Source organism: Maniola hyperantus, chromosome 2, assembly GCF_902806685.2.
Source record: "Maniola hyperantus chromosome 2, iAphHyp1.2, whole genome shotgun sequence".
Classification (NCBI taxonomy): Eukaryota; Metazoa; Arthropoda; class Insecta; order Lepidoptera; family Nymphalidae; genus Maniola; species Maniola hyperantus.
In genome coordinates, this window is record NC_048537.1 from 10,968,444 (window position 1) to 10,993,758 (window position 25,315).

The following is a 25,315-nucleotide window of genomic DNA, read 5'->3' on the forward strand; positions in this document are numbered from 1 at the left end:
GACTTATGTATGGACTTATTCCTGGTGTGATAAGCGGCGATTCTTGAGAGTATTTTATGATAACCTAACAAGCAAATAAGGGAAACGAATACCGACTTATGTATGGACTTATTCCTGGTGCGATAAGCGGTGATTCCTGAGAATAGTTGAAAAGAATACCGACTTATGTATGGATTTATTCCTGGTGTGATAAGCGGTGATTCCTGAGAATATTTTATGATGAACCAACCGGCAAATGAGAGAAAAGAATACCGACTTATGTATGGACTTATTCCTGGTGAGATAAGCGGTGATTCTTGAGAATAGTTTATGATAAGCCAACAAGCAAATAGGGGAAACGAATACCGACTTATGTATGGACTTATTCCTCGTGTGATAAGCGGTGATTCCTGAGAATATTTTATGATGAACCAAGTGGCAAATGGGAGAAAAGAATACCGACTTATGTATGGACTTATTCCTGGTGTGATAAGCGGTAATTACTGAGAATAGTTTATGTAATATAACTTGTCCCAATTGTGTCAAAGGTTGTCTATTTTATATGTTCCAAATGAGACATATTGTTATTGGAAAATTTAATTCATGTCCCAATTGTGACATACAGCAAGTGGAAATTTTTGATTTTGTAGCAATCGTGCCAAAGGAGGGCAGCATTGACTATAAATTTAGACCTAAGAATAAGGAATCAAGAATGACAAATGGAAGGTGGCAATACTGACGTAAACAATGGATCGTATTCCGGTGACAAAAGCTGGTCCTAGTAAGAACCAACAAACGAATTGGAAAACGGCTGACGAAGCGTCTGAAAAATGACGAACAATAATAGTCTGGTAAAACCTGATTCGATAATCCCGATGCGAGTGGACGGTGATCTTCAGTATGAACTTCAGCAACTGATCGGGTCGCGATGGTGACAAGAGGGAGTCTAGTTAATTTGATGGAAAACAAGCAGACTAATTCGGGGTCGGCAAGTGGAAAGGGTGTATCCTTTTTATTAATAATAATAGATTTATCTACAGAATAGAGGTACAGAAGTAGATATCATGGTTGGAAATCACTTTACCTGTTCTAGCAGATACTCACTAATGTTCAAGGGTTACTTAAATTCAAATTAAAGTTCTTATAATTGACGTATTCCGTAATGATATATTAATTATGTCTTGCTGAATTCGGTACGTAGTAGCTAGAAGTTGTATAGACCCTTTAAAGTAGATCTAAAATGACATGCTGATTGTAAATGCTAAATATCGGTTCATGTTAATGTACATCTTCGCAGTCACTCATTGTATTACGTTGATGTTTGGTGGAAACAGCACAGTAAAGAGCAAATTCTTAAATACTATTTCAAGTAACATCTATTCCAATAGACTATATAAGCAGTTCGCGCACGAAGGCTTGCTTACTTCACTCGCTAGGTATTAATGTATGGATCGCTGATATGTTATTAAAGCGTATAAGTACACCAATGTATCACGAAATAATTTCCTACATCTTTGTCATTCATTTGTTACACACTGACACGAGACAAGCAACGGTGACCGATGCGGCAATTCACGGCTCAGCATGACGCTGGGTTGGTGCAGCGTTTGGTGCTGTTTGTCCTCAATCACCGTGTTCAAGTTAACCATATTATCATAAGAGGACGAGGGTCTCTGGCATCGTTCGTCCTTACGCGCTCAAGAATGTACAAGAATGGAAGTTTCCAGAAATCAGATTTTATTGTATGTTACATCAATTAAGTCTATAGTGCCATGAAGGACTCGTTGCTTGCGAGACAATAAAATGGGGCAACAAAACGCCGTCTGTTGCGCTCTCTATCGCACTTACGGGGCTTATGGTAGACACAGTTATGCATGCATCTGCCCCTAGTGCAAGGATGATATGGGGCATCACAGGTAACGAGTTTATAATAATACAATAATACCTTGGCTAACATCATTGTGACTTATTTTGTTATATTAATAATAGTATTTGTTGTACTACAATCGAGATACAGTCAGAGGCAGTCGTCTCAGTTATTTGAAAATATAGGATTACATTTTACACATTGTAGATCTCATAGTGATCTGTACTGTGTGTATCATTATCAATTAGTGGATTCATGTTTCTTTAAATTTCTGGAATAATATGATTATTGGGGTCTCCTTAGAATACATTGTGGTTTGTTTCGATCTTAGTACTTATTAATAATAACAACTACATTTAACCATATTATTTATCTTGACTTCGTAGACATAGGTTCAATATTCAATAACTCAATTTGATAGGTAATTATCTTTTATTGTTATTCAAGTAGAGTACAAAATATGGTCACATAATATCTGTGCCGACATCTCTGCCTTTCTGGTCTGCAAAATTATTTTACAATCATTATTCATATACTTACCGATATTGCTTAGTATAATACTACATATATGCAATTAAAGATTGGCATATTGTTTTCTTATTATTTGTTTTACGTTACATACTTATATTGTAATATATATATATATATATTTTATTTTTATTTTCAACGGTGTCAATCAGTAGGTACCACTTGAGAATAATTAAATGTCAATTCACGATAGTCAAATTGGTAATGCATGAAACACTACAAAGACATTATAATCAAGGTCAACTCATATCAAATATTCATCAATTGTATGAGAACATTGGATTATAAGATATTCTTTTAATTTATTTTTAAGTTTAAAGAAATTATGAAGTCTACAGAAGTAGTTAGGTTCATTAGTATATTGTAAAACTCTGTGATTAATTTTGTATAAAGTGTTAGTAATGGTCAATGGGATCCAACAACTCTTACCATATCTCTTAAAATGTATATACTAGTGAAAATATTGTAATTTGTGTTGCATTAGAGCATTATGTAGGATTAGAATTCATGTCATTACAGTGGTAAGAAGGAAAGGGCAAACAAACTTACTTTAATTGAAAACTGATAGTGACATTGTTTAAAATCATAGAGTACTTAGCACTCAGAATTCAAGTTGGTGATAATTCACTATCCTTCTTTTCTTTCCTCGTTGTTGTTTTGTTTAAGGTTGATTATATTTTATTCGCTTTAAATGCAAATTACCAAAGATGTTTTATAATTCTCATAATTAGTATTGCCACATTTGCCATGCAAATATTTATTCACGTATTACTAAATACAAATACAAACTTGAAGAATATGTAGTTCATAATAATATTTAAAAATTAAATTATTGATTTCACTATAATTTCCTTGTATTAAGTATTAACATAAATTGTGTTGATTTCAATATTTGATTATACTATTGTGAATTGGTTGTATACGTATATCACTAACAATAACTAGATCATACAATTTTCTTAATATCAAGCTTAAATCAGAATGACTTATAGTATTTACTATTTACTTATCTCAGTGTGATTTGTTGTGTATTTATAAGAATTAGACTTAAAGATGTTGATTGCAATGTACATAATGATTATTGATACCAGTATTTTGTAGGTCTCATTGGCACTTGTTTTGTGCACTTGTTAAATCTACCAATGTTAGCTTTGATCTGTTAGAGGAATTATTATACTAATCATATTAATTATAATATAGGACTGTTAAGGTATTCTATGTTGCTCCTATTGAGTTATGGGTATGAGGGCATTACCCTCGGATGGAAGGCCGAGTGGTCAGATATGAGGACATATCTGGAGCAGGATGGACGACTGTAGGCAACACAGAAAACCTGCCATCTGTCACCCGTGAGTGGAGGTGTGACAGCGCGCGGAAAAAAAAGAGGAACGATATAAAAGTAATTAAGCGAGATATAAGTACTAGGTGATTAATTAAGCTAGATATAAACTAAGTGGATGTGACAAGTGTACCTGAATATAAGACTGTGGACATTGGAACTGCGTTTGATTCATACTAGGGTCATCCCAAGACTAATAAACCCGGATTGGAGGTTAAGTTGTTTATACTATGTCCTTCCCCGGGATGCAAGCTATCTGTGTACCAAATTTCATCAAAATCGGTTGAACAGATGAGCCGTGAAAAGCTAGCAGACAGACAGACACACTTTCACATATTAAGTATGGATATGGATTTTAAGCCAAAAAAAGGCAGAGTTAAAATGTTCACAGAAGGTGCCGCGCCGCTACAACGACAAATAATAAAAAATCGAAAAGGTCGTCATTAAAATTTTAAAAAAAATCTTGTACCCTTCATGTGCAAGTCCGACTTGCACTTGATCGATTTTTGTTGTACTCGTATGACTGTGAAAAGACAATCAGTGGCAAAGTAAGAGGTTAAAAGTTACTTTTGAAGATTTATAACAGCCCAATGCTTCAAATAAAGTATGCGCTGGCTATCATCCAAATCGCATCACTTTACAACCGTTCGCTTTCAGAACAATATACCTAAGTACTCTTTACTCAAACAAAGCCTTTTGTAATCTGCCTTCTTTTTGCTATTATAAAATCTTAGTTAAACTAAAATCTAAAAAATTTTTTCTGATCAGTGTTACATTTTTTCATCTATTAACGATGACGGCTGAAAAAGTTATAAACTGACTATCACGCCTACCTCCGAAACTAAAAGCTATACAGAATTCATTTTTATTATATCTATAAAAAGAAAAATACTGACTCACTCATCAATACCGAGCACAAAGCCACAAACCCTTGGGCCTACGTCCAAGCTATGCACAGTAATGTAGACAAGACGTAATAGGCCCAAAGTTTTCTTTAAATTACCACGGAATCGCTGTCGCGGGCAGTCGCTCTTTTTAGGGTTCCGTACCTCAACAGGAAAAACGGAACTTTGTTGTCTGTCTGTCTGTCAAGAAACCTACAGGGTACTTCCCGTTGACCTAGAATCATGAAATTTGGCAGGTAGGTAGGTCTTAAAGCAAACATTCGGGGAAAAATCTGAAAACCGTGAATTTGTGGTTACATCACACAAAAATTAAATTATGGTCATGAACTAATAATTAGTATTTTCAATTTTCGAAGTAAGATAACTATATCAAGTGGGGTATCATATGAAAGGTCTTCACTTGTGCATTCTAAACAGATTTTTTTATATTTTTATGCATGCATGTTTTTGAGTTATCGTGCAAAATGTCGAAAATATACGACTGTAGTACGGAACCCTCGTTGCACGAGCCTGACTCGCACTTGGCCGGTTTTTATATTATAAACATAAATAAGTGCAGTATGCAAGACAATTATAGATTTAGTAGGAGTAGATATCTCAGATAGATAGATCAGATATCTAGAATTGTTTGTAAAACCAAAAAGGATTAGATATCCAATTAGTAACTTGACAGTTTGACCTATTGCTAGGTTGGTTATTTGGCTGTGTTGGCTACAATGGAATTCCATACCCGTTTCAACGCTCACATGAATTGAGCATCGAGTACCTATCGAGTACCATTCAAGTTGCATCGCTTTGAAAGCGTTTGCTAAGGCGTTTGCTTTAGGAATACAATTTCAATTTCATTGGAGCCAGGCATCTGAGTTCTATAAAATAAATGAAATACTTTACTTAATTGTGAGTTTAGTACTTAGTCTATACCATCTCACAATTTAAAAAAAACACAAACGTTACTTTTACCTCAGGTTTACAAGAGAGTCACAATACACAATCGCAAAATGTTGAAAAACCCCTGAGGGTCCTTTTTGACCTGATTCGTATTGACTTTGATATGTGTTTTGCCCTAAAAGCATTCAATAAGATACTCGCTACTTAACGAGAGAAAGCGCCTTTTAATGGAGTGTCCTCGAAGAGAAATTATGCGATTTTCAGTAATAAGAAATTATAATTTAAATTTAGTAGGTCTGCGTACACTCCAAAGTGTTCTCTCGGTGCCGATATTAGCAAAGGTAAATCGATTAACCAAATATTTAGGTACGTACCTACATTAGAATATTATGCCCTTTATGAGTTCCAAAATGTCCATTGTGCCTACCATGTTTAACAATAAATGATTTGAATATTGAGGGAGCAGGAACATTAGAAAGGTAGTTGAGAATTTAGGTAAAGGTCAACAATTCAAACATCTTATTCATAAATAATTGAAGAAACGAGCGAGACCAATAATTAATCTATGCGTTTCTATAATCTTCTGTATCAATACTAATATTACAAATGCAAAAGTGTGTCTGTCTGTCTATCTACTAGCTTTTTACGGCCCAACAGTTTAACCAATTTTGATGAAATTAAGTATAGAGTTAGCTTGCATCCCGAGGAAGGACATATGCTACTTTTTATTCCGGAAAATCAAAGATTTCTCACGGGATTTTAAACAAACCTAAATCCACGCAGATGAAGTCCGCAGGCATCATCTAATTTATATGTGTAATTTATCCATATTAATATTAAGTAGGTATAAATGTGAAAACTGAGTGTCTGGACTGCGACTGCTACCTTTTCACGGCCCATCCATTTTTAACCGATTTTGACAAAAGGCACAAAGATAGTTTGCAGGCCGGAGAAGCACATATAGGGCACATATAAGTGTACTCTTCTTCTTCTTTAATTTCAAAAACGACGCTCTTTTTGGTGTAGCTGATTCCATCTTTGCCAATCCCTGGTCGTGTTCTTCTCTGCAAGATTCATCCTTAACCTTCTTGATTTGTCTCTTAAACTTGTCGTTGGTCTTTCCGTTTAAGTCTTACTGTAATGCAAGTATCCTGTTTCAGAAGATGCCTTAGGTACCACGATTCTCTTCTATTCTCTATTGTTTAATGTTCATCATCATCATAGAATAGAATAGAATATATTTTTATTCAAGTAAACTTTTACAAGTGCTTTTGAATCGTCAACTAGTTTAATTTCCCACAATTAAACTAGTTCATCATGATCATCATAGTTTAATAATGATCAACCCATCGCTGGCCCACTACTGAGCACGGGTCTCCTCTCCGAATGAGAAGGGTTTAATGTTCAGTGCCCTTTAAATTTTATAATCACCGATAATTAAGCGAAGATACTTATCTATGGTACTTAAATAAAGTAACGAACCTTGTGCTTTTACGTCACTAGTAATATGCACCAGGTATAATCCATAATCATGCAGTCTAAAGTAAAACGATTAAAACAATACTGCTTTTACTGGTGCCTAGATTGTATTGTGGTTATTAAAACTATAATTACCTAGAATTAGTAGTACACTGCTACTAATTCTAGGTTATTAACCTAGAATTAGTAGCAGTGTTTGATCTTATCAGTGTTTGAACTTTTATTTTTGAAAAAAGTAGGTTAGGGCAAAATATTAAAATTCAGTGCAGTTTACTGACCTTACCGGTTGAGGTAAACGCGCGCAGGATTCCATTTTTGAACATGAGTGGGCAAAAGTTTGTTAGACGCTACCTTGTTACAAGATGGCGTCTTCAAAATATTTTATAACGGTTTCAATTTCTATAGTAACTACTTGTTACCACCTCAATAAAATATGGTGAACTCAAAACAGCTGTTCGGTTTGGCCGCCATTTTTGGTGGGAGTGACGTTCGAGCTTTATTTTTTCCGAAAAAAGATTTGAGTTACTCTCGAGTCCCGCCTAGTGACCTTTCATTTCAAAATTATTACACTTTTTATTTGTTTGTTCACACATTACACAAAAACCTTGGACCAATTTGTAGTATAACGCGTAAAAGTTAACTCTCACGCGCCATTTTAACATTTTGTGTCAAATTTCATGTCAAAAGTAACCTCACTTTTGACATGACAGTTGACTCATAGAGTCAAAGTAGCACGTGAGGAGTCATTTTGTACGGACTTCACTTCAACTTTGCCAGCAAATAGCTAACTATTTAGGACAGTTTTAAACGGAAGTAAATGAACTTCCCGCTAATTAGCAACGCGCAGCCTTCATTTGCGTTCAGAATATTCACCAAAGGGAATTTAAGCACCACATTTTAATGTTTTTAAGCACTGGTTCAATAGAGAGCCTTATTTGCCTTGAAATAAGGGTAGCCTTATCAAGCCTAAAGGCTTTAGGACGTACCTAGAATAATTTATAGACAATCGGATTTTCAAATAGGAATTTGGCCGTCCTACCACGTAAGTATATAAGCGACGACAGCCTAGTGATTAAGAATACGGAATCCTATTTCGAAGCTACAGAGTTCGATCCCGAGAACGCACCTCTAAATTTTCTAAGTTATGAGCGTTTTAACCAAGCCAATATACCTATCCTGCTTTAAGGGTGAAGGCAATCAACGCATGAAGTAATCTGCATGACTAAGAGTTCTCCTTCTCAAAGGTGTGTAAAGTCTGCCTATCCGTACTCGACTAGCACGGACTATGCCTAGTATGTTGGACTATGGCCTAAACTCTTTTCATTATCAGAGGAGATCCGTGGTAAGCCGGCGATGGTTTGAGATGATGATGATGAGACCATTATAATATTATCCAGCCAATCCAATATAACTGTCGCTTAGTGATACAGATCATAAGTATCGATACTTGTTGTGTTCCCTAGAACCCGATCGAGTGAATGTATATTATGTGTATATCTATTTTCCGTTAACACTGACCCAGTTGGTGCCAGTTGTATTGTTGATATAATCCGCCCGACGAATTGGAACGGAAAGTATGGAAAATATACTTGGTAAATATTAAATTAAGAGGTAACCTATGAATAACCGAGATTTAGCACTAAAATGTTTATTTAATTCCGTATACCAACCACGAAAATTTCACCACTGTCGTTCACTTCCATTTAATGTCATTATTAGTTTGTAACAGAACACAGACATATTATTATGTACAAAAAAATGCTATAGAATTTACGTACATAACTTCTAGATTTTAGTCAATTGGTTGGCGTAAAAAAGCTAATATATCTAGGTTAACATTATTACTGTCGCACTATTTTCGTACCTTACAGCATAATCAGTATAACGATGATGATGAAAATACCACCGAATCAAATCCTTAAGCAGTATTTTAAGTACTGGTGTACGGAACAACTTATTTAAAGTTTATGAATGCACCAAACTTATTGTAAATTGTAAATATTCTTCTTTAATAAAATAAATAAATATAAAAATATATATAAAAGTCATCCCTATTTCCCTTAAAGTAAAAGAAAGAGCATTAACATTGTCACTTCCCACCCATCGCAGTAAACTTGTACAACTATACTAGTACTTCGTAATAAAAATATTTTGGAGCTTTGCTGGTTATGATGACATCTCCGTTATCACGACGCCCACTGCGTAGAAGGTGATCGGTAATCGATAAGCAATGCTGAGCAATTCTAATATTATGCCAATTCGCTGCGGTCTTCGTTGTAAATGTGAACATTAAAAAGTGGCATACAATAAAAATAAATTAAGAAAAATCAATAACTGGTTTTCGAATTCAAGTCGTAACTTTTAAACAAATACAAATGAAACGCCTGCAAAACGAACACTATATTTTAGTTCGTTTTTTTCGTCGTTAGATCTCTCTACACGAGGCTTTTACTTCACGACACCATGGGTCCAATACAATATGGAAGTGTCGTAAGTTAATTAATTGTTCTTACCATTCCGTACACACCATTGCCATTGCTTCTTTATTCTTGTATAACTTTATTGTCATTTAAATATATTATACTAGATGATACTCGTGACTTCGTCCGCGTGTCCGATAAATCCACGGTTGGGATATGTGGCAGCGTGGTGCATAAATAAAAGGACTGTGTATTTACAATTATATGGGCCGTATTTACAACGTGTGCCGTATTTACATTAATTGGAACTATGGTGGAAATCGAGCCTTGGTGCTCGACAGAGGTGTCTCGGTCTTGATATCTCTGAAGTCTATCTGCGGCCCCCGGAGTTCCGAATTCAAAATGGTTCAAAGTGGCAGCTGCAAAGCGCAATCTTTGGATAACGGTTGGATTAATCTATTGGGTTTTGAAAATCCCCATCTTTGATTTTCCGGGATAAAAAGTAGCCTATGTCCTTCCCCGGGATGCAAGCTATATATGTACCAAATTTCGTCAAAATCGGTTGAACGGATGAGCCGTGAAAGGCTGACAGACAGACACACTTTGGCATTTATAATATTGTAAGTATGGATTAATTTTGACATATACCCAAAGGGTAACTCTGGTATTAACAAAAAAAAACAAACTGTAAATAAATAATGTAAGAGAATAACAAAATGTAATACCCAAAAAAGAACTCTGACACAAATCGGAGGATTTCCGATGATTTTAATAAAAAAAAAAAAAAAAAAAAAAACTCTGGTATTCATGGCTATCTGCTTACAGGGAGCTTTAAAACATTTATGCGTCGGGCGTTGTTGCAAACTGCACTACACAATCTAGTTGTTCATATAACGGAGTGACCCCGAGGGCTCTCCAAATTGCAGCACTTTGAATGCGCTTGTTTGCGCAACTAAATTACCACTACCACATGCTGACAAAACCGCTACCCATAACAGAGCATGATAGCTTTTGTTATTCAATTAATTATTCTCTTAGTGTCGCTGAACGTTTAGACCCAGATTTATGGAAAGTTTTTATGGCGGGGAAATATGTATATTGGTACTTCATTATCATCACCATGATCTATATAAAATCCATCCATCCCATCTATGTATATAAAAGAAAAAGCTGACTGACTGACTGACTGACTGATCTAGCAACGCACAGCTCAAACTACTGAAATCGGGCTGTTTGGCACGTAGATAGCTATTATGACGTAGCCGTTCGCTAAGACAGGATTTTTGAAAATACAATCCTTAAGAGAATGAAATAGGGTTTTGAAAAATGTACAGTCCACGCGGACGAAGTCGCGGGTATAAGCTAGCAGATGCATATGTGGCAAGTTGTAGAGACGTGACGTGGTTTGGACACGTCTTCTCCATAGAATATGTACGTTGTTAGAAGCCATGATGTATCAATCATGGCTTCTAACAACGTACATATTTGTTTGATACATCATAATATAATATGCCAAATTATGAGGCATGAAGTGACAAATACTTATAGTGCCATAGATTCTTTCGTTATCTCAGGTTATCTCTGCTATTTGACAACCGTTTAAAAAGTCGTTCGGTTATTACAGCAGTTTTTACGAGTTTTGTGCGTAATCAACCCGGGCAGAGTGAACGACCCGGGTTTCAAATCGATCATCTTAAGTTTTAACGCCTAGAGGGTCATTATTTTTGGTACATCTATATACACATCGGTTCTAACCTCAGCTTGCCAGAATGTTACGGACCGACTAACTAACTAAGATTTAACGCGTTGTATAGTATGCGCGACAACGTGTCTCCTTCTCTCTCTCTCTCTCTCTCTCTCTCTCTCTCTCTCTCTCTCTCTCTCTCTCTCTCTCTCTCTCACTCTGATATGGTCTCTCTTAATGGTCTCTGTTTTACATTATCCGTGATTCGCCACCTATCTTAATCTGTGACTTTAGTATTGGCGTAGATTAATATTTAATTAGTGTAAATAAATGAGATACGGCTCACGCCAGTTAGTCGTTCCCGGTAAAGCAGATTCAATTTAACAAACTTGATAATTTGTTCAAATGTCCTCTGCTATTAAGCTTGCGCGTGGATATAGATCGCAACGCGTAGAGGCTTATCCAAAGTTTTAATCTTAATAATAACCTAACTGCAATGTTATACTCGGGGCACTGAAGATAATTAAAAACTGGCTACAATAAATATTTTTTGAAAAATAAGTTTCCGCGACCATAAAATCAGCATTGGAATAGTCGTAAACCTTTGCAAGCCACTTTGAAATCGTTGATGCACGACGATTGCCGAGGGATGCTATAATTTCAAAGCTTCAAGTCAAGTATCGTTGAGCTGCATAAATTTAAATGCTCTTTAAATTTCTGCTAATTGCAGATTCAAGTAGTAGGTACTTTTGCACTTATTAGGTAAATTAAAAAACTTTTCAAGTGCGTGATAGAAATAAAAGGGTTTCGTTGTGATATAAAAAATCTCTTACTGTAAACCAAACGAAAGAATTTACTTTGCATTTAATTTAATTTTCTCTCTCACTAAGATTATAGCGCAGCTTGTAGTTTTTATCTCGTAGCAGTAGTAGTCGTGATAATTTTATATCTTAGGTATGTGCTAATTTTCTTGAATATTTTAGACTAGATGATGCCCGTGACTTCATCCATGTGGATGTAGGTTTTATTAAAGTCCCTTGTGAACTCTTTCATTTTCCGAGATATAAAGTTGCCTACTTATGTCAATTTTCGGGATGCAAGCTACCTCTGTACAAAATTTCATAAAAATCGGTTAAACGGATGGGCCTTTAAGAATCATGTGGGAACTCTGATTTTTGGGGATAAAAAGTAGCCTATGTCCGTCCCCGGGATGTAAGCTAACTCTTTACCAAATTTCATCAAAATCGGTTTAACTGTTGGACCGTGAAAAGCTAGCAAACAGATAGACACACCTTCACATTTATAATACTAGATCATGCCCGCGACTTTGTCCGCGTGGATTTAAGTTTTTTTTAATCCCATCGAAACTCTTATTTTCCGGGATAAAAAGCCTATGTCCTTCCCCGGGATATAAGCTAACTCTGTGCCAAATTTCATCAAAATCCGTTGAACGGTTGAGCCGTGAAAAGCTAGCAGACAGACAGACAGACACACTTTCACATTTATAATATTATAGTATGGATTAGTATGGATTATTCAATAATATGTAGGTAGTAATTTAAATATTGAGACATTAAACTTGAAATACTTTTGCGCTTATGAGTGTCGTCGTATATTGCAATGGACACACAGACAGACTTATTAAAAGCGAACAAACGAGCAGAAGGGACCCCTGATGCTAAGTGATTACGGGTGAACATTAGCAGCACCAGAGGAACCGCCAAAGCGTTGCCGGCTTTTGAGGAATTTTACAACGGTACTTTAAAAAATTTGTTACAGAACGCCGATTCCTATCAAGAGCAAAAGGTTCTTTAGAAAACACATTTTTCCATCTCTAATGCTCGTATGTTTTTTAATGAATTCTTTAATTTAATTACGATAAAGTAGGAAATGTGTTCATGAATTCATTATGTAAAATGAGCTTCGCCGTAATACTTTATCTATTCATACTTGGTTAACGATATTACGTTATTCATACATAAAAAAATAAAAATAAAAGTCCTGACTCACTCACTGACTGACTCATCAACCTTTGGGCCTTAACTGCAATTTTACACAGAGGTTCCCTTTCTAATAGAATAAGGCTGGATTTTTTCCATGATTTTTCGAAATTCCCACGGGATAGGGAATATAGAGGATTTGTACTATTGAATATAGAGTATTTCACTCAACGAAGCCACAGTCGAAGGTCGCATTCTATAATCGAATTTTTTTTTTTTTTATGGAATTGTTCATTAATTAAGTAGTATGGTGATAAGATAATATATATTTCAGTCAACTTACCTACTTGTAAAACTACCTGTGAGGTTTCTAAACATGCCGGTTTAGTACTTTTTTATACGTGAACTAGCTTATGCTCGCAACTTCGTCCGCGTGGACTACACGACTTTAAAACCCCTATTTCGCCCGCTTAGGGGTTGAATTTCCAAAAATCTTTTCTTAGCGGATAGAAAGAAAGAGAAGAAAAGAAAGAATTCCTTTTATATATTTAGATGCGGAATGCTTATGGTTTTCTCGTATTTGTACTCGTACCTAGTACAATTTACGCTGAAATGTTAGTCCAGTCTTATCCTCGTGGTAGGTATACGCGTAACGTTGTAAAAATTAATTATTTAAAGAAAATTAACGGCAAAGTTTGTTTTTAATTAAAATGGTTAGTTGGTAAAGTTAGAATTGAATAGTGAAAAGTTCAGATTCTTTACAAATTGCTGGCCTCAGTGCCTCAGGCCTATAATAATTAAAGCGCGCCGCAACAGTTCCTATAGTTAGAATTCTATTTGTTAGGCTTTCAACAGGTTGCGGTGGCATTTCAATGCCACCTTTTACAACTTACTGTTGCCTTTTGCCCGCGGTAAATAACTGAGTATTAGAAGATTAACTAGTGTATTGCACAACCTAGCAAACCTCGGGCTTGCAGACTGCAGCCTAGAGACTGCACAGAGGATCTTAGATTGGCAGCCAAGAACAAGCAATACCATGCTTTACTTATTTATTTTTGTAATGTAATCTTGTTTTTTTTCTATTTGAGTAAAACCTTTGACAAATAAAATCAAATCGCATTTTTTAAAATTGCATTAGACAAGAGTAAGATGAAATAACATAAAGTGTAAGGTACCCAATTATTACTTAAATGCCTACCATCCAATCCGGGCTGACAACATAGCAATCGATACGGTATATCAAGTAAAAAAATAAACCATGAATCTCATTACAGGAAGCTCTTTGTAAGTACATAAGCAGAGAACATAAAGCGCTACGTTTCTCTGATTACCTTCTCGATACGTTTCCCGCCACCTGTTCACGATGTTTTCTAAGGAAAACTCAGGTAAAGTATTTTGTCAATCATTACGGCGAGTGCGCGGGCGAGGCGGTCTGCGGCAGTCGAGAGCTGGGGGCCGCGACGACGGCACGCGGCACGCCCTTGCCTCGCGAGGCACGCGCTACGACACGAGGCACGCACATGGCACGCGTAGTTGACCAGTAAAGTGTAAATATACGAATTACAAACCGTAGACGTGACACGGTCGGAGTTTCGTTATATTCGTTTTTCTCAATAATTATATTTATATACGGATTTGATTTGTATTTTGTTCTCGCATTTTCATATTAATTAATTATTTCTATTGAAGATTTTGTAAGTTGATAACTCATGACACAGTTTATAAAATATATTACTGTCACTTTTACACTCAGTAATGCCGTTTCAGATTATAATAACAGATATAAACGTTAAATGCGATAATTCTCCTAATTAGCAATCCTAAAGTAATTGTGAATTAAAGGACATAGGTTACCTATTAATAGCATCTTTATCGTATCCCAGAAATGGGTTAGTCAAACGCCTATTATCCCTTCGTCACCAGGGACTATTTTATGCTAGTAAATCAAATAATTGAGATCTATTAGAGTAGAGACTGTCAGGATTAAATTATACCTGGGAGCTACCGATTAAAGTTTTCGCTAATTCTGACTGTAGAGTTTTTACGAGAAGGTCTAATAAGTATTATTAGCTCATTGAAGTAACTTTCTCTTAATTGCTTTATTAAAATAGCTTTGTACGTAGAGCTACATAATAATAAATACCCAAGTTCAAAGAATAAAACTTAGTTACCCCTATGTAATAAATAATTCCTCTCGAATGTTTCCTTTAGCGTGATTTTTCTTGTGACATTTCGACAGTTTATATATTTATAGTTTAATTTAATGTTGTTGTTTTTTTTTTAGATTTAAGTTTATTAATAGTTTATTTGTTAATCATTTATTATTATATATAATTTATTATATTTACGGTTATTATTAATTTTATTAATTAAATTAAACTAAGAATATTGAATTCATTTACATGAGAAGTTTAAGAAATACACAATAGGTATCTTATCCACAAATCAACTAATTTCAAGATACACGACTGAAATTCTATACAAATTTTGCCTGGAATGAACCTTTTGAGGTATAGGTCTACAAACAATGACTTTAGTAGCTCCCTTGATCAATTATTTTCGAATATATTTGAGTCAATTTTTTCCAAAAATATTTTTGTGTACGTACTCTGATTAAAAAAAATCTTTTCAACAAAATCTCACAAGCTTGGATAGTTAAAAATATGTTTTAATAAAGGTTTCAAAAATACATAAATGTCAGCTTTGGTCCTTAATTGGATATAAGTAATAATTTGTTGATAGTCAATTTGTTCATCATTTCAAAAATTAAAGGCTACGACAGACAGACAAACAGCTAGAAACACAAAATGGAAATTCCGCTCTAAAACGATGGTTTAACTTTTTCATCCGGTTGATATTATATTTTCAGAACGTGTACAAAAGAGTCTTCCTCAACTGACCAATCTGCATGCACGTCTCATTTTGTACAAAATTTTTGTTTATGATATCCACCCATCTATGCACCATGTTAAATTTGTCAGGACGTCATGACACAAAAAGCGAAACACTCGGAAAAAATTGTAATTTGAGAGTTACTAGAGTACAGATGAACTGACTTACTAACGAACACATTGAAAAATAAACAACACAGAGTAATTCTTCCGTAGTTGGATAAAAAATCTACTATTTTCTTGTGTATCTTTATCATCATCAACATATCATGACCAACTCATTGCTGGCGCACCGACTGAGTAGGTGCAGGTCTCCTTTTAAGAATGAGAAAGTTTATAGTCTACCACGCTAGCCAACCGTGGATTGGCCGACTTAACACACCTTTGAGGACATTACGGTTTCCTCACAATGTTTTCCTTCACCGATAAAGTAAGTGATATTTAATTGCTTTAAACGCACATAACATACATTAACATTACATTACATATTTCGTACATTCAAAAATCTTTTAATGTTTTATCGTTTTGTATTTTGTGTCTTTTTTGTACCTTTATTTGTATTTAAATTTATCATTAATCATCTAGTTAGTGTAAGTGGCACTGCCGCTCTAATTAGATATAAAATAAATAAATAACTCTGAAAAGTTAGAGGTGCGTGTGTGAGATTTCGATAAAGGGAGTTAAGACAGTGGGCCTTAATAGTGATGGCTAATAACATCTAATGATGACTAATCAAAGTTATCATCTATCAATTAATTGAAATGTAGGTAGTTGCAATTTTGTCAGGTAAGGCCAAATACTAAGTAATTAAAATTAAAGCAAAGCATCTGCTGTATTATTAACCAGCTAAAGGGGCATATAAAATAATTAGAAGTTAATACCCTAATGTTTACTTTTATCTCAATAGTTAAGATAATTAATTAGCAAAATTAGCAAAATAGGGTAGGTTATAAATACAGAAGTAAAACCAACCAAGTCGAATAATAACTGAATTGTATTTGTTCAGCATTGATCTATTTATATTAAAATGAATCTACCACCCATTTCGCTAAGGTGTTTAGTCATGGAGAAGAAAGGGCAAAGAAACTCCATAACACACATCTTTTAAAACATTAGAACGTTTAGTAAAGTAGTAGGTACATATTTGGTACACAGTTACAACAGGTAACCTATAAAAGGCAAATGATGCATTATAATAATAAAATATAAGAATACTTAACTTTAGTAAGGTCCGCCGTGTTTGCTCTGAGCTGAGGAACCTCACAGATTGACTGTCGATACAAGACTGTGTCCTCTCTGTCGAGGTAGGGTACTTTTATAACACTGCCATCGCAAACAAGGCGGATGTCGACTATCACATGATCTTAATATTAATCATTATTTATTTTAGGTTTGTTGACAAAAGGCATGTTGACACACCCAATTTACAATAATAGTAAGCGACTTAAATTGACAGTTTACACAACATTATTATTTCACATAATAGCTATTGCCAACTGTATGTTGACAATTAGCTTAGTATAATGTCACTCTTAGTACATTGACAGCATTTAATTTACAATGAATAATTAGTTACCAGTATTGACAATTCACATAATATTATTTATCGTATTGTCACATTCCTAAATATTAAATTAAACAACATACAAGAAAAGATAATATTTAAATCATACTCTTTCCGTACATTGACATTGAATCCGGAAACGGAATAACGATTCTGTTTTAAATATTACATCAAATATTTATTTCAGACTCCCAAGTTTACGATTAGATGAATTTTAGCATAATAATTATATTGTATCCAATTTTATCGTAATATAACACGTGCGAATAGGAGACGGATATTTTAACCACTAGACTACCACGGTTTTATATAATATAAAATGTATTTTTCTAATATGATGAATTCCTATGAATGAATTAATACCTAATTTCTTAACTGAAACCGCGTAGGGGTGAAATTGTTAATTTCCACAAACGAAATAAAAATATAAGCATGAAGTTTAATTAAATAATATTGGTGCTTAAGGCTTCCTTCATCAATTTTATGCCGTGACGAAATTAATTTCAAAAGCTTCAGACTCTTTCAGTTAAATTATTAAAACATAAAATGTGTAGGGAAATTAAATAATTTCAACTTACACAATTTGATACTTCTCATTCTGATAACGAGAGACCCCTATTGTACTGAGATTAACAAAATAATATTATTTCTGGCCTGTACCCTTTTCACTGAAATTCCAATGAAAAAGGGAATTATAACGTTTTTGATTTGTTTTGTTTGAGTTGATGTACCAACCTACCTACCAGATCCGTTATGAATTTAATTTTCAATGAATAAACTCTGCCGGATATTAAAATATCATCATTTAGGTAGCTAGAAGGTCGGTATTTCAAACAGATATTGTGGCAGATTGAACACAACACTAACTAATTTCAAAAAGAAGGCTCCTTGTATTTCACAAAAGTATAACTAACTTAATAACCACATTTTCACAAAAAATTTCAACTCAATAGAATGAACGATACGCGTAGTCAGATTACACAAACATTTTCTATCCTAATATTATAAAGAGAAAAGATTTATTTTTTGTTTATTATCGCTAAACTCTGAAATACTAAACTGATTTTAATAATTATTGTTTTATTAGAAAGCTATTATGTCCAGAAGTAGCATAGGCTATTATTATGTAAGACTAGACGATGTTCGCGACTTCGTCCACGTAGATTAAGGTTTTTAAAAATCCCGTGGGAACTCTTTGATTTTCCGAGATAAAAAGTAAATGACCATCTCCAGAATGCAAGCCTCTCTGTACCAAGTAAATGATCCCCGCAACTTCGTCCACGTGTGCTTAAGTTTTTTTCAAGTACCGTGGGAGTTCTTTGATTTTTTTCAGAACTCAACAGAAAGCCTATGGTCCTTCCTAGTGATGCAAGCTATCTCTGTGCCAAACGTCAAACCCACTAAACGGATGGGCCGTGAAATGCTAGCAGGCAGATAGACTAAGATTTAGTCTATGACTCCATAAAATGTCTAATCATTTAAGTCCCGCAAATTGCTACTGCGCGTGGCCGCCATTTTAGTGACGTCAGCACTAGACTGAAGTTTCGAGGTGATGGTATATTTTTACTTAAGTATACGTTAAATGACGTCATTTCGATGTTAATGAGACATGGTTCCAGCGCAATAGCAATTTGCGGGACTTATAACCGTGAGAAGCTTGGGCGAGTCAGCTAGTATTCAAAACAATATTCAAAACGCAATACACATTGAGACGTAGATTTTTCCTTCGCATGTGGATATCAAGGAATAAGTAATGTGCTTTTTAGCTTTTGTAGGCAGTATTTCGTTCCGTGCCAACTTTCAAATGTAAAAAATACAAACACATAACTGTAGAAACTTTTCAAGGTTATTTTTCCCAATAAAATCCATGTACTTATTTACGATCGTCCTACCGATCTAAGTTAACTTTTTATTCCATTATTAATTTGTGCCATAATATAAAATGTCGATGTTTTTTTTCTTGAATTTTTAAAGTCTACTAATAAGACCAACATGAGGTACACATACAATTACTTAATGTTTTTCAAACCCATTTTTTTATTGATTTTCCGTAGATTATTATAGACTTTGGTCAACAATATAAGCTGTGATAGCCTAGTGGCTAGGACATCCGCCTTCTAATCGGAGGTCGGGGGTTCGATCCTGGGCACACACCTCTAACTTTTTGGAGTTATGTGCGTTTTAAGTAATTAAATATCATATGCTTTAACGGTGATGGAAAACATCGTGAGGAAACCTGCATGCCTGAAAGTTCTCCATAATGTTCTCAAAGGTGTGTGAAGTCTACCAATCCACACATGGCCAGCGTGGTAGATTATGGCCCAACCCTTCTCACTCTGAGAGGAGACCCGTGCTATGTATAGTGAGCTGGCGATGGGTTGATCATGATGATGGTCAACAATAGATAGCGAATAGTGTTTTGCGCGAAATAATCATGTTTCCCTGACGAATTTCGGCTCTGTCCAATCTTATCAGAGACCACCATCCAATCTGATCAGAACCACGTCTGAGCAAACATATGTGCTCTCTCTATTTTCTCACTTTCGTAGTCCTATGGGACGGCAATCTGACATGACGGATAGAAATCAGGTACGGCACCAATGAGTATACGTGATCTCTGAGGTACGGGGGTGAAGCACAGCCAACATCCAGATCACGGCCCTCAACGAGAATTGCTTGATTATCTATCTAGCAATAATTCTCGTTTGAGGCCGGGGATACTAACCCAATAATTTTTTATCCCAACCCAGAACTCCATCCCGAGATTACAGACCCGTAGCAGTAGACCAATAACTATAGACAGGTAACAGTAGAAAAATAATATAGCTACTCTTGACGCAGTATGCCTACCTATAAGTCCCGCAAATTGCTAATGCGCTGACCGCCAAGTTAGGGACCTCAGCACTAGTGACTAGACTGAATTTTCGAGCTGATGGTATATTTTTATTTGGCTGAGGTCAAAATGACGTCATTTCGATGTTAATGAGACATGGTTCCAGCGCAATAGCAGTTTGCGGGACTTATAGTACCTACCATTTCACGACAATTCAGTTCTCTAATGATCTCCATTGTGTGTTGAAAACAGACGCAATTCTGCGAATTCCCTATACATGCGCCGCTGTATTGGGTCACGGCAACTAAGCCGTGAACACATTAATATTCGCCAAGCGCAGTGGGTTGTAGGATGTATGTATTTGTACAGTTCACCCACTAGTTCCACTTTACTACACTGCAGTGACATACATCGACTATTCTCGATACACAATACACACATCGATGTGCTTTGAAGTTTGAACGCTAACGCGACGACTTCGCGTATAAATGAATCAGACTTTATAAAATCCCTCCCGCCTGATCCCCGCCCGGCTTCGCTCGAATTAAATTTGATATATTTATGTATACATGATTATATACTAGCCTGTGCTACTCCTTAATAAAGTAGCTTTGTAATGGTGAAAGAATTGTCAAAATCGGTTCAGTAGTTTCAGAATTTATCGATTCACCATCATCATCATGATCAACTCATCGCAGGCCCACTACTGAGCACAAGTCTCCTATCAGAATGAGAATGGCTTAGACCATAGCCTGCCATGCTGGCCCAGTGGAGATTGGCAGACTTCCCATACCTTTTGAGAACATTATGGAGAACTCTTGGGCATGCAGGTTTCTTCACGATGTTGTTTATCGATTACAAACAAACAAATCTTTCCTCTTTATAATATTACTAGCTGATGCCTGCGACTTCGTACACGTGGGTTTAGATTTTCAAAAATCCCATGGGAATGCTTTGATTTTCCGGGATAAAAGTAGCCTATGTCACTCTCCAGGTCTTACTATATCCATGCGAAAAATCAGGTCGATCCGTTGCTCTGTTGCGGCGTGATTGAAGGACAAACCAACAAACCAACAAACTAATAAACCAACAAACCAACAAACAAACACACTTTCATATTTAGTGAAGTATTATAGATTAGAATAAGGTAAAATAGACAATTAGTAACGGGTCAGTGTCAGTAAGCGCTCGCAGAGCTTACTAACCTACATGCACCCTAGCTGAAAGGGTGATTTAAGTAGATTAGCAAACTTGATGTGCGAAAACTGAAAGGATTGTTGTAGAGTTTGAAACCTACGTGAAAGCGGGTGCGGGCAGCAAAGGCGTAACTAACAAATACAGTACGCGGCAGAAAGTAATGTACATCGACCTTTAGAATGACATTTCGGCTTTGTAGAGCGTTGTCTCTGTCACTCATACCTATGACGTTTTGTTGATCTCAATGACAGGGACAATGTTTTACAAAGCAGAAATGTCATTCTAAAGGCCGATGTACACTACTTTCTGCCGCGTACTCTAGGTACTAACGTGAGACTTCTAATAAAAAAAGCGAGTCTTGAAAACTTGATATTTAATCACTATCATCATCATCATCATCATCGCCATCATCATCTTGATCATTATCATCAACATAAAAATCATAATCATGATCATCATCGTCATGAAAAATAAAACATAGATAAACAAAGAATCATGACGATAAGCATGATGATCTTGGTTATGGTGATCATCATCATCATTTTTAGTTTATCTGTGTTTTATTTTTTATTTATTCACAAATTTTACACTATAAAGTTACATTTCATACATTTCCTAGGAGCATTTACGAATTGTATGGAATGCCTAGAAATTGTATACAATGCCTAGAAAATGTATGAAATGGTAAACGATAGATTACATATTTTATACTTTGCCAAAACAACCCCATTACTTCATGGAATAGCTAGGTATCCTATAGAATGACTGAATTACATACACTGCCGGTAACATCTACATTATAACGTAATAATAATTTGCAAAATAATTATACTCGTAGTTTATTTTCACAACCGTAAAAAGATGCACAGTATTCAATCACTTCGAAGCCTTTAAAAATAGGTTAGGTATAAAATATAAAATGGAGGTGCTGCGGACTGTAGATATAACCACCGGTAGTGTAAAGTGGAAATGACATTTTCCGAGTGATCGAAGTTATGTACGCAGTGCGGCATGGCGGGGCCCATTCGACACCTCTCCACTTACCACCACGAGCCTCCAGAGCCCAATGCAAGCTCGGTAAGTCAATCAATCCATACTTTACTTTTGCAAGGGGTAGATTTTCACTATAGTCTGCTTATAGTCTAAATATACAAAAAGAAAAGGTGACTGACTAACTGACTGACTGATCAACGCACAGCTCAAACTGCTGGACGGGTAGGACTGAAATTTGTCATGCAGATAGCGTAGACGACTGCTAAGAATTAATGATATTTAAAAATTCAACCCCTAAGGGTTTGAAATAGGGTTTAGAAATTTGTGTAGTCCACGCGGACGAAGTCGCGGGTGTTATATTACGATAGAATTGGATACATAATTATTATGCTAAAATTCATCTAATCATAAACTTGGGAGTCTTAAATAAGTATTTGTTGTGATATAACAGAAACCGGAACAGAAACAGGAACCGGAAACAGAATCGTTATTCCGTTTCCGGATTCAATATCAATGTACGGAAAGAGTATGGTTTGAATGGTATCTTTTCTTGTATGTTGCTTAATTTAATATTTAGGAATGTGACAATACGATAAATAATATTATGTGAATTGTCAATACTGGTAACTAATTATTCATTGTAAATTAAATACTGTCAATGTACGGAAAGGGTATGATTTAGATAGTACCTTTTCTTGTATGTTGTTTTATTTAATATTTAGGAATGTGACAATACGATAAATAATATTATGTAAATTATCGATACATATGACTAATTATTTATTGTAAAGTAAATACTGACAACATACTAGGATTGACAGGATATGGCTGGATTTAAAATACAGTTATCTATAGAAATTATGTGAAATAATATGTAAATCATCAATAGAGTATGGCATTAATTAATGTAGTAAAACAATAATAAGTAAACCGTCAATACATGTTGCAAATAATATTATTTAAGTAAATTAATAATAATGTCAACAATCTCAATGTTGGTACAATGGTACCTAGTACCTACCATTGTACCAACATAAATAATTAGAAAAGATGTCATGTGACGGTGACCTGTGGGTTTGTTTACAATGAAGAGAGGATAAAAACGGGACACACATCGATAAACGGGCAGTCTCGTATAATAACTCCTTCTCGTGTTAACTACAGCCTTAGTCTAGTGAAGTGATGTGACTTCAGAGTAAACAAAGGCAGAGTTACTAAAGTTAAGTATTCTAATATTTTATTGTAATCACTTGCCTTATAAAGGTTTAGTTATTATAACCATGTACCAAATATGTTTAGATATTATGTTATGTATTATGGAATGTTGTAATGCTTTTAAAAGATGTGTGTTGTGGAGTTTCTTTGCCCATTTCTTCTCCACAACGAAACACCTTTGGAAACGGGTGGTAGATTCATTTTAATATGAAATAGACCTATGCTGAGAAATACAACAAAATACAGATAGGTCTATAAAGATTCAAGTATTAAAGATCTTTCAATAAATGATCAATTATTATTCGACTTGGTTGGTTTTACTTCTGTATTTATAACCTACCCTCTTTTGCTAATTAATTATTTTAGACATTGAGATAAAAGTAAACATTAGGTTGTTAGCTTCTAATTATTAGAAGCCTGTTTAGATGATTAGGATTCTTACTTTGAAATAATACAGCAGATGCTTTGCTTGATTTTTAATTACTTAGTATTTGGCCTTACCTGACAAATAATTGATAAATGATAACTTTCATTAGTAATCATTGGATTTAATTTGTCATCACTATTAAAGCCCACTGTCTTAACTGCTCTCTTTATCTAAATTTGACACGGGCATAAGTTAGTTTAAGATATATGAATATTCCAGTCACATAACTCGAGTCCCCGTGAGTATAACTTCACGAGGACTAGAAATGACAGGTGTTTAAAGAACTGCTGGACATAGGTCTCTTGAAGGGACGTCCACACGCTACGGTATTGTGCCCACCTGAATCCAGCGGCTCGTTTGATGCCGTCAATTCACCGGGGGGGGGGTCTTCTATCGTTGCGCTTTTCGCTGCAAGGTCGTCATTCTAGCATTTTGAGTCCTGAAAGTCTATCGCGTTTTTCAACTAGTTATGCGCCTTGCTAATTGCCACTTCAGCTTTGCAACTCGTTAAGCTATGTAGGTTACTCTGGTTCTCCACGGTCTTGTTATTTCTGATTTGATCACTTAGAAAACCCCCAAGAATATATTTTTCCATCACCCGCTGAGTAGCTCATAAAAAAGCTCACAAAGAAATATTAGGTACAATAAAATTCAAGTATAAATCTTTCAGTAAAATATAAACCGCAAAATGGGTAGGTACATGAGTGGCATATTCTACAGCTGTGTTTAAAAATTTCACCATATCCACAACATAAAATTCTTACTAGCAAATGGCAATTCCATCGCATCATCAGAGGGTATAGTAGGTACTTTACTGCATATCTCAATAAGCATCGTGGGTATGTCTCTATTATGTCGTAAAATTTACTAGTATTTTATACCTCGAAACGATACGATAGCACTTCTTGTTTTTACCTTTCTAATGGACTTGGAAAAATGTTTTATTCATTCATTGTAAGTATTCAAATTCAGCATATTTCAGCTCGTAAATTTTTCGGTATTTTAGCAGGCACTACACTAACATAGGTATGGCAGGTAACCTAACCTAGTAATTATGTTTGTGTTTTAGGTTCATTTTTAAACTAAAGCCCGAAATAAAATATAAAATGAGCTGAGTTTGTTCTCATACCTGGGCGCGTTAGGAATTCTCGTTAATTAATTATCAC

At 35.2% G+C, this 25,315-nt stretch overlaps 1 protein-coding gene across 3 annotated transcripts in view; it reads left to right on the forward strand.

The window, feature by feature from the left end:
* Positions 1 to 25,315, forward strand: part of LOC117991355 (uncharacterized) — a 108,475-nt gene that overhangs the window by 58,174 nt on the left and 24,986 nt on the right. The window contains exons 1-2 of one of the 3 annotated variants that reach the window (XM_069506355.1): positions 14,477 to 14,569; positions 22,353 to 22,591. The exons of 1 other annotated variant lie outside the window; for it this stretch is intronic. In XM_069506355.1, the coding sequence (XP_069362456.1) occupies positions 22,526 to 22,591 (66 nt within the window). In that variant the 5' untranslated portion in view covers positions 14,477 to 14,569; positions 22,353 to 22,525. Of the gene's footprint in view, positions 1 to 14,476; positions 14,577 to 22,352; positions 22,592 to 25,315 lie in introns of those variants that run through there. One more of the 3 variants, XM_034978933.2, reaches the window with a different exon arrangement.